At 35.0% G+C, this 11,272-nt stretch overlaps 2 protein-coding genes across 3 annotated transcripts in view; one reads left to right on the top strand and one right to left on the bottom strand.

Moving 5' to 3' along the window:
- The window catches only part of LOC110452013 (28S ribosomal protein S14, mitochondrial-like), a 12,460-nt gene extending 8,961 nt beyond the window's left edge, over window positions 1-3,499 (bottom strand). The window contains exon 1 of the mRNA XM_021500269.1: window positions 3,247-3,499. Coding sequence (XP_021355944.1) covers window positions 3,247-3,297 — 51 coding nt within the window. The 5' untranslated portion in view covers window positions 3,298-3,499. The remainder of the gene's footprint in view (window positions 1-3,246) is intronic.
- Window positions 3,500-3,622: 123 nt separating this feature from the next.
- Window positions 3,623-10,574, top strand: LOC110452012 (elongation factor 1-alpha-like). 2 transcript variants are annotated; one of them, XM_021500266.1, is made up of 7 exons: window positions 3,623-3,715; window positions 4,878-5,058; window positions 5,759-5,927; window positions 6,477-6,655; window positions 7,830-8,109; window positions 8,607-8,863; window positions 9,939-10,574. In XM_021500266.1, the coding sequence occupies exons 2-7, from the start codon at window positions 4,912-4,914 to the stop codon at window positions 10,290-10,292; spliced, it is 1,386 nt and encodes a 461-aa protein (XP_021355941.1). In that variant the 5' UTR covers window positions 3,623-3,715; window positions 4,878-4,911; the 3' UTR covers window positions 10,293-10,574. The 2 variants fall into 2 exon arrangements, with proteins under 2 accessions (XP_021355941.1, XP_021355942.1); XM_021500267.1 differs by having other exon boundaries at window positions 3,700-3,719.
- Window positions 10,575-11,272: the final 698 nt, after the last annotated feature.

Genomic DNA, 11,272 nt, shown 5'->3' with positions numbered 1-11,272 from the left:
TGTAGTACCTGTGAGTCTGGAGAAGAAGATTTTTGAAATATTGGATAATTTTCCCTTTGGGGCCCCGCCCTGGCCCCAGGGGTGGGGGTAGGAATCCCAATTTTACAATTTTGAAGCCTCATCTACCAAGGATGATTCTGACCAAGTTTGAAAAAAATCCATCCACTGGTTCTTGAGAAGAAGTTGAAAATGTAAAAGTTTACGCACGACGCACGACGGACGACGACGGACGAAAAGCGATTGGAATAGGTCACTTGAGCAAAGCTCAGGTGACCTAAAAATAGTAAATGCTATTATTCTGGAGATTTGACACATTTTCTTACATTTTTCTCGATAATAGAGGGCCCGTGAGAACCCTATAGGTAACATGTATGTTAGAAAAATAAAGATTATTCACAATACCTATGGAACTGAAAAACTTGTCTTAACATGGCCGCCAGTCGCACGCGCTGTAGTCTCCGCCATCTTGATCTCGAAACAAGTTCTTGTTTGCCAAATCTTGAACAAACGTTACATTTTATATATAACTATAGGATACTTAAATATTTGATACTTTCCGGTTAAAAATGTAAATTATCTTGACATAACGTTACCGGCTACATTGCTCTAGTTCTGAATGGTCGAAAAAGTATTGTATCGGCAGTGAAGTCTCGTTCAATCAAATGCTTGCGAAGACAACAAGAGTCTGGTTGAACGAGACTATCACGCAGAGTTACGGTCCTTGAACTCTGGGTAGAGATTGCAGTGGTATATATTTAGAAAACGGAATATTAACAAAACAACTTGCTGGTTGTCAACAAAAAGGGAGTTTAACACAGAGACGCAAAATGATAGGATAAAAAAACATACAAGTATTTTCATAAGAATTTTTTAATTGATATTTTGCACGAAAAAAATAGAAGAAAAAAATTGAATCCATATCCTCGGGTTATCGGTTTTTGCGCACTTAAGAAGCATCCGCGATTTCGTACTCATATCGGCAGAAAACTGTTGAAATTACGGATGACTGTCATAAACATGTATACAATCTACTAATAGAAACAAAAAACTAGCAACATAAAACTGTATTTTAAAAAAATCAGAACAAACAATTTTTAACAAATTTCTCCCGTCGGAAGTAGCCGTCATATGTTTCTGTTTGTCTATTTTGATTTAGTGTTCAAAGAAAGATAACTCGAATACACTAAAAAGATTTTTTCTACAGTGATCTGCAAGAACAAAAGCTGCGTTTGGAATACAAAAAATATCTTTGATCGTCAAATTAATTATCAAAATAAGTTTTTTTAAATTTCACATTTTTAATTGATTTTTCAAGATGTCAAATTGAACGAAATCATGTTTTTTTCTAAAATTATTTATTATATTTATTTAGTTATAATATAGAATCTGGTATTATTTTTTTTCTGCAGTTTTATATCGGTTTTGGTTGATGGTAAGTTATTTCTCATTTTGTTCTGTTTGAAATTAGTGAAAATTGGAAGTTCATTGCATTACAAGGTTTACGTTTCATTAAAAACAGTTGATCGATATAAGATGTCTCCTTGGCTCTTCGGAAGTGGAAAAAAGTCGGAGAGGAGATGTGGCCATATTTGCATACAACATTTTCTTACGTTTGTCAGACTACAAAAAAGACCGGTTCATGAATGATATATATATTTTTTTTCAGATATGGGCTCATTTTGAGCAAGATAAAAAGTGCATTAAGCAATACTGTAATTTATGCGTGGTTTTTTTAATCGGTGATTACTTCTTATGTTTTCCAGACGAACTTCCGGTAATTTTTGTGTCAGTTTACAGACGATGGCCAAACGTCTAAAATATCATTGTGGTGTGTCCAGCAGGTCACGTAATTACGAGTTATAGCTTGATTAAATGGCTGCGCGTAAATACATAACGCGCTGAAACTGATGACTAGACGATACTGTAACATTTTCATTTTTAATTACTATCTCACAGCTATTTTTTATTCATAAAAGAAAATCTGCTGTTTTACAAATCTGCACGATTTAAAAAAAAATATCTATACAGTTTTATATGCTGAACTGATTCAATTTTTAATTGAGGAAACAATACATTTTCTCTATTGCTAAAACTATACATAAAGCAGAGACATGTAAAGCATATAGTCAGTAAGTCGCTGAAACAAATGTATTCATCCACAATATATATATTATATATAGATCTATTGACTCTCTGGGCCGCAATGATGGGTATTGAAAAATGACAAAAATTGTGATATCGCACATTCTTCTTATTTTTAATAGAAACTTCATATAAATCCAGTTTTTATAGCATTGAACAAATTATTTTTTACACATAAAAAGCACAAAAAATGTAAAATACTATGCATAATTTCTCTCTGGATACAATATTTATAAATCATTGAGGTTAAGTTTGAAGTAATCCAAAGGGCTTATTCGTAAAGATATATACATATATATATATATATGTATATCTTTTCGTGGATATCAGATAACTATGCTATTATACATGATTAACAATATCCATCCTAATATGTTTTATTTCAATGTCTTTGTAGAATATGCTGCACTTGATTTTTGCAATGGATTCAAGAGGTGCAAATTTAAATACTTATATAGAGTCTAATGAACCTTTCGCATTCTCACATTAATGTCATGTCATCATACGCCTAGGCGGAAAACTTCAAGATATCAAACACCTTGTCAGCCAAAAAGAAATCAAGAAAGGAAACTTAACTGTAATATACACTGTATAGCTATACATGTAGGTCTGATTTAGTCATTTAACACATCACTCAATGCTTGAAAGAGTACAGTACCGATATTCCGATACATTTACAGTACAACCTGGCTCCGCCCTCACTAACGGCCGTGCCGTAAAACATATTAGTCAATAAATGGATACTTCAGGAATGCATGTACATGTAAGCTTTTTCATTAATTCCATTATTCATTGCAATTTTGCGCCCCTAGAATTCTGCATTCAAATGTTACTTTTCAGACAAAGTCAACAATATTTTCAACAAATAATTTCTGCAAAGGTCATTATTGACATTTTTCCTGACATGGGTATACCAACCAACTTCCACATTTTTATCATTTTGAGGAAAAGTTATGAGCCAATCTCATACTATATACACTGACATGAGCCTGTATGAAAACCCTAAAGTTCAGTTGATTCATGCAAACTTCTTGAATCATACGAAACTAGTTTTATGAAAAACATTTTAGCCACATGGTTATTTGTAATTTAGTTAATATTTACCTTCAAAAACGGCCTTGCCAAACTTCGCATTGATGTTGCAACGGCTTGCATTGCAAACAAACTTTTTTTACACAAAATGGTGATTTTTTCGGCTTGTAATTACGCCAAATGAAACATGTCAATAGGATATTAGATTAGTTACAAAATCCTTCTGGTGTTGTAAACTCAAAATGATAGGCAACATGTAATTTCTAGTTCCGAAATCGCTTACTTTCCTTTCATTTCAAAGCTACACTTATATATTTGTAAGAGACAAACATGCCAAAGACTATGACTATGTACAAATCACTCGGGAACCTACGGCACTTTCCGTAAACGAGAAAATATTTGTTCGTTTACGGAAAGTGCCGACGGTTCCCGAATGTGTACAAATAAGGCAGTGACGTCACTTTTTTTCGTTTGCGCATCTCCTGAACCCATATTGCCCACGTGATACCTATATTCCTTCCTTTTCTGCTGTGGCGTGACTGTGAGTATGTTGTGTACACTTAATGTGTTGATTTTAAATCTGTTATAATCATGATATGGTTTGATCATCTACGATATTTTATGCGATAGTTTGAAAGATTTGACATCGAAGCATAACTGAAGTGATACATTTACGCCAAATAAATTGTACTTTCATCGGATTTTGATTTTCTATGCAATATGACAAAAAGTATCTACGTCGACATGCCGGGCGTAATGGCAGTCCAGCTCAAAATATATTAAGTCTTTCCATCTTGCGCGTCTTATAATCGTATACTGATACCTCTGCTCATAATTTTATAACTGCTATTCGAGCAGGTTATTATGTATGACAATCGTTCGTGAATGGTGTATTGCTAAAGAAGACTGGGTCTAACATGTATTGTTGAACGGGCAGCCATGTTTGACGGAAGTATTTTTTCTTTGCGTTATAGCTTAAAATATGTAATTCACCTCATGTTGATTTACACTATGAACTATGTGGAATTTGTTAGTCGTTGGGAAAATTACATTTATTTCATGGGGCTAGAATTGTGTTACTATACTTCAACTTTCAAGGGATTTGTTAATTGACGGTATATATCAACATTCCTTTATTCGACCTTTCACCTGAATGTATTTTTGAATGAAGAAAGTTATTTTTTCTTTCGAAATAATAAAATATAATGCCGATTTAAACAAATCTATAATCAATCTGATTGCACAACGGAATGTCAGACATAACATACAAATCCAATATGGCCGCCAATGGTCACTCGCCCACGTGGCTTTCGCAGACATCGACATGCAATATCATTGATGAAATCGCTTAAATAATGTGTACTCAAAACAGTGAAAATCAAAATCGAAAATTTGGACAAAAAGAACATGAACCCTCCCCTTTTTTGTTGCTGTTAAAGAGAGATTTTTTTCTTCATTGAATATTAGAATAAAGTTTATAGGCAGAACGTTTATATTTGTATCTTTGACTGATCATAGCACATACACAAAAAGAACATTATATTGAGGTTTTACTGTAATTTTCTTTTGATAATTAACATCTTTGTATGCTGTTCACCATTATCTCGTTATTTATGTATATCGCATGATCCGAATGGCACCACAGAGACATCGCCATCTAAAATAAGATATTATATTAAAAGGAAGTTGCTTCTTGATTGCAGATTCTTACCTTGTTGTAACAACCGAGAAACAACCATGGGTAAGGGAGAAAAAACTCACATCAACATTGTGGTCATTGGCCACGTGGACTCCGGGAAGTCTACATCCACTGGTCACCTGATCTACAAATGCGGTGGTATTGACAAGAGAACCATCGAAAAATTCGAGAAGGAAGCTCAGGAGGTAATTTTTACTTGTGATTCAGAGTTGTGGTATTCATCTGTTGCTTCATGAAATCGCTTCTGCATAAACCACGGGAAGGGGTGATGGATATTTAATTAGTTATACGTTTTGCAACTTGCTTTTGGCAATGGTGTCATATTGCTGAGGATTTGCCAACAAAAACAAATTCTGTAAATTTCCCAGTGGCTGGCTGTGGCTCATGGTCAATTTGATTGATTTTTTTATTCACCTAATAAAGTCTACATTAAACTCGCAAAAGTATACTATACACAATCATACCAACACCAATATTGAGTGGTATTTAATATGTATGAAAATTGTGAAAAGTAAATGCGCTAATAATGAAGCTGCACATGCATCTAATGTGGTCCTGCAGTACCAAACAGAATTAGTTCGTACATTCTGGTGACGACGGGCAGTAACTATTGTTAAAATGAATGACTCGGGATGTGAAATTTAAACAACTTTAATTATTCTGGCGAAATCGAGAGGGGTTTGGTGTGGAAATGTGTTGAAATTTTTCAATGCATGTCTGTGATGGGTTTATTTTAATTATGGTCAAAGTTCAATGAAATTTACTTTGGTGTGCAATTATCTGTAACAGTACTAGTCTAGACAGAAAAAAGGACCAGATTGATCCTTGATCATGATGTTTTTGACACCTGGACACAATTAAAAATCCAATTTACTGCATTTGTAGATGGGAAAGGGCTCCTTCAAGTATGCCTGGGTATTGGACAAACTGAAGGCTGAACGTGAACGTGGAATCACCATCGATATTGCTCTGTGGAAGTTTGAGACGCCCAAGTATGGTGTGACCATCATTGATGCTCCTGGACACAGAGATTTCATCAAAAACATGATCACAGGTAAAAAAAAAACCACATGATCACAGATACATTATCTGAAAAAAAAGGAAATTAGGCCAAAACAATGGTTACTTGGTTCTCAGGGCACTGCATTGCCGATTTTATCGTGAAAGTAATAATTTAAAAAATGTGTAAATGTGCCAGCCTTCAAAAAAAATCTAGAAATTTGGTCCGCATGTTGTATTTACACGTTGGTCAGCCAAGTCCCAAAAAACGTTTGTTCACGTTATACTTGTTATTTTTTACTCTAATGGGTACATATATGACGACAAATTAAATACTATAGGACTTGGTGACCCATGGGCCTCTTGTTTATCACCTTGGGTGGTCGCTAATACAGGTTCAACTGTATATATAAAAAAATGTTTCTTGCATTGTGGAAAGTAATAAAGTCCTGGATAAAATGGTCGTTTGATCTATAATTTCATTGATGTTGAAGCACATTTTCTGGTTTGAGAAAATGTTATTGTAGCCTTGATCACTTAGTAGTTTCTTTTCTGATCATGTTATTGCAAATATTTTTTGAATAGTATACAATTTGTTTTAAAGGAACCTCGCAGGCCGATTGCGCTGTATTGATTATTGCTGCTGGTACTGGAGAGTTTGAAGCTGGTATTTCCAAGAATGGACAAACTCGTGAACATGCTCTGCTTGCTTATACACTTGGTGTGAAGCAGATGATTGTTGCCATCAACAAGATGGACAACACTGAGCCACCCTACAGTGAAGTATGTTTACCATTGACAATATTGGTCCCAATTTTTATACGCCTGTCAAATTTGACAGGTTGTCCGGCCGGCGTAAACTTTTGTTTGTCTGGCAATCTCTTTTGAAACTTGGTTATCCGTCTTTGCGTATTGTAGAGTTATCTTCTCTTGTGAGCATGTATTGATCGTCACGTCATTGGTTTGTGTGAGAAAAATACGTTTTCTCAGAATTTGATAACGTGACTCGCAAACAAATGACGTAACAATCAATACCTGCTCACAAGAGAAGATAAGATGCAATACGCAAAGACGAAATACATTATTATCATGATGTGAAGCTTTTTCCCCCTTTAAAGAATTTTGATTCAAGTTATTGGCCTTTGTTTATTTCAGTATTTGATTTTTGTCCGACAATCTCCTACATTTTTGAACGGATCTCTCTGAAACTTGTTATACATTATAATCATGATGTGAAGTTGTCATTTTAAAGCACTTTGATTTGACAATTTTTGCAAAAGCTCTTGCATTTTGTTCATTTCAATTTGACTTTTTGTCCGGAAATTCTTAAATGTTTTTACCATGTCGGCTAACCACTCTAAGAATGACTCCTGGTCCTGTCAAAGTGTTTTTTACGGGTCGGTCGAAATTCCTATATTGCCACCATTTTGAAATTAATAACTATTTTTCTAACTTTAAAGTTAATGGGCCGGTTTAACTGAAACTCGTGGTCCTGATATAATTTTTTTACTCAAATTGGTAGGGATGATTGACATTATTATCTCCACTTCATATTTCAACAATAAAAATAAATACTGAAGGATTCAGGTGACCATTAAGGCCCATGGACCTGTTGTTATATTTGAAAGAAAGCTGTTACTGCCATTAAAGATTGGCAGATTCCACTAGATATACTGCTGTATTGCCATCAACATACAAAGTCTGTTTTTATGCATTTATTTTATTTTGTGGTTTGCCAGAAACTCTAGACTTGGGTAACTAAAATGGTCGCCAATTTACCTTTCATGTTGATTAATTTTTAAGTTTTTCCATGCTGCTTATTAAAAGAAGAATATGCAGTAATTTGGTTTGATAGATTATATTTGATGAAAATCCTGGAAATGAATCTGTTAAGCAGTTAAAGCACAATATAGATTTGCTGTTGCATACATAATTCATTATTATTTTGACATTTCAGAGTCGTTTTAATGAAATCTCAAAGGAAGTGAGTAGCTACATCAAGAAGGTGGGTTACAACCCAAAGTCTGTTCCTTTCATTCCTATTTCTGGATGGCATGGTGATAACATGTTGGAAGCCAGTTCCAATATAACCTGGTTCAAGAATTGGACCATTGAGAGGAAAGAGGGCAATGTCAGTGGTAAAACCCTGTTGGACGCCATTGACAGCATCCTTCCTCCATCTCGTCCTTCAACTAAACCTCTTCGACTTCCCCTCCAGGATGTTTACAAGATTGGAGGTAAATTTGAATGGTTTTGTTGGCCATATATAGCTAAATATAAAAATTTAAAATGTATACCTGCATAACATGGCACCTTGCTAGCCAATATTCACTTTGTATACACTCCACTTACCCTTGGCAGATATAGCCATGTTTTCATAATAAACCTTTTAACCAATCTGAAAGGATGACAATTTGCATACACGCTCCATCAGCGATGTTGAATGTCGACGCAGAGTATTAACACTTGGGCTGCTACATTGATTTCTATGTTAAGGGACACCACTGCAAAACCTTTATTATCATTGTAGGTGAGGCTGGAGAATAAATGTTTACCATCTTATTCATCGCTTCAATCTACAAGTCCGTCTCGCACACCTTTGGTTATTACTAGGGTACACTGCCGGGAATATCGAAAGTTTTGTTGCAAAACTGCAACTTAACTATTGATATTGAACATATATATATAGGCATCATCAAAACAAATCTTGAGCTGTAACCTGTTGTGTTTGTAGGTATTGGAACAGTGCCAGTTGGTAGGGTAGAGACCGGAATTATCAAGCCTGGAATGGTCGTCATTTTTGCCCCATCTGCTCTGACAACTGAAGTGAAATCAGTGGAGATGCACCACGAATCTATGACCGAAGCACTTCCTGGAGACAATGTTGGATTCAACGTCAAAAATGTCTCCGTTAAAGAACTGAAGAGAGGAAATGTTGCTGGAGACAGCAAGAACGATCCCCCTGCTGGAGTAGAGTACTTTATGGCTCAGGTTAGTAACTTTGAAAAATGGATGCAGAGAACGTACAACACATTTTATTCTGAGGCGGCGTCATAGTGCTGTCCACTTTAAAACGTGTGATCCCTTGGTCATTCATAGGGATCGTCAATCTAGGAAATCTTCTTGGCCAAATAGTGATTCTGGATTCTGTGATAGGTTTCAATAATTTAAAAAAAACAACATTTTTAGGTCAACTGAGCTTTGCTCAACTGACCTATTCTAATCGCTTTTCGTCAGTCATGCGTAAACATTTAACATTTTCAAATTCTTGAGATGGATTTATTTTTCAAACTTGATTAGAATCATCCTTGGTAAATGAGGCTACAAACTGTAAAATTGGGATTCCTACCCCATCCAAAGGGAAAATTAACCAATATTTCAAAAATCTTCTCTAGACTCGGAGGTACTAGTCATTTTCTCTGCATGGAAAGAAAGATCATCGGGGCTTTACTTAAATTGTAAATTTCAGGACACCCGAGGTAATCGTTCTCCCTTGGGGAGGGGGTGAAGTTTACTATGTAGTTTATATAGGGAAATAACTTTTTTGTGTATATTTTGACAATTTTCTGTATGAAATTATTTGCACTTGGTGAGAATTATCCTTGGAGAAAGATGGTTCCAAAAGGGAACATTTACCAATACTTTAAAATTCTTATCCTTTGATGACATGACAAGTATTGTATTTCACTTAGTTTACATGCTGATTTCCACATCACATCTAAACAATAAAATAAAGCTACCAGTACCTATGATATAACTCCGGTGACCGCTAAGGCCCTTGGGCCTCTTGTATAGATCACTTTCGGCAATCTTGTGAAACCAGTCCGAATTGAATTTGATCGTTAAGAACTCAAATTCTACGTCATGGTCCTTTGTCCTGCTTATTGACTAAACGGGGGCCTGCCAAAACATTCCAAGCAACAAGAAAGAATTAAACCTGGTATACCTTCTAAAATTTGTTTTTGTCTAAATGTATTGTTTGCCAAATTTTTCTTTGAGCTGAAGTATATCACAGTAACCATGTTTCCATTTAACCTGTACTAAAGATGACTGCAATATGTTGTAGGTTATTGTCCTAAACCATCCTGGAGAAATCCACGCCGGATACACCCCAGTCCTTGATTGCCACACTGCTCATATTGCTTGCAAGTTCACCAAGCTCTGTGAGAAACTTGACCGTCGGTCTGGAAAGAGTATGGAGAACGATCCCAAAAGTGTGAAATCGAACGATGCCTGTATTGCTGAACTTACTCCCTCGAAGCCTATGTGTGTGGAAGCTTTTAACGACTACGCTCCTCTTGGGCGTTTTGCTGTCCGTGACATGCGTCAAACGGTAGCTGTCGGAGTCATCAAGTCTATCAAGAAAGCCGAAAAGACCGGCAAAACCACCAAGGCTGCCCAGAAAGCCCAGAAGAAATGAAACGCATTTAACCTTCCACCAGTCCACGGAGGTGACATTAACTGCAGTAGCTTTTATTTTACCTCATCTGATTTAGATGATTGTGTGTCCAAGAAGGCAAAAATTGAAGAAAAAGTTCACAGAAAAACATTCAGAATTAAAATGAAATCATTTTTGAATGATCCACAGCAAAGCATTTACTGGACTGTTAAACTTCTTAGAAAAAAAATCCATCGGAAAGAAGTGAGAAGGAAAGAAAAAATGATGCTGTAGGTAACGGCATTAATTAAAATATTTAAATAACTATTTGTTTGTTATTTTATGAATTTATATGCCAGATGTGAAGAACAAAACACTAGTTGTATTACATTTCTAATGCAAGGTGGATTTAAAGTGTAGATTACCTGTGCTGCGTATTGGTTTTAATTTGTTGTGGGATATTTTATCATCTTAAATATTGGGAGTTTAAGGATACCCACCCCTTCACCTAAAATTGTAATGGGGCATTGTTATTGCATAACCAAATCACTTCTGAACAATAACCCATACCTTGCGGTAGTTTTTTTGGGATATTATGAAATTTCTATTTTGTTTTTAAAAAAAATCAATGAAACAAAATGCATTTTATTTGATGCAACAATGGTTTATTAGAAATATAACAATTAAAAAATGTCTATATTGATGAACAAAACTTTTTTTCTGTCAATATTACTAAAACAAAAAATGCTTAAGTGCCAATGCAACACGTTAAGGACAACGAAATATAATACAGGTGCCAACAAATATTTAACTTGCGGACTTTAAAAGATACAAAAAAAAAATGTGACAACTGACATTTGTACCAATAATTAAACAATATATCACTTTTTATATACGAATATAATACAGTAGGCATTACCAACCAATAAAATTTACTTCAAATGTAATAACCAATAAAATAAATGTCGCAATAAACGACGATTGCAAAGTTTCACATAATTTACAAATAACATACTATGTTG

The sequence above is a fragment of the Mizuhopecten yessoensis genome, unplaced genomic scaffold, assembly GCF_002113885.1.
Source record: "Mizuhopecten yessoensis strain PY_sf001 unplaced genomic scaffold, ASM211388v2 scaffold6361, whole genome shotgun sequence".
Taxonomy (NCBI): Eukaryota; Metazoa; Mollusca; class Bivalvia; order Pectinida; family Pectinidae; genus Mizuhopecten; species Mizuhopecten yessoensis.
Note: the sequence above shows the minus strand (reverse complement) of the source record. Positions and strands in the feature narration are given on the sequence as shown.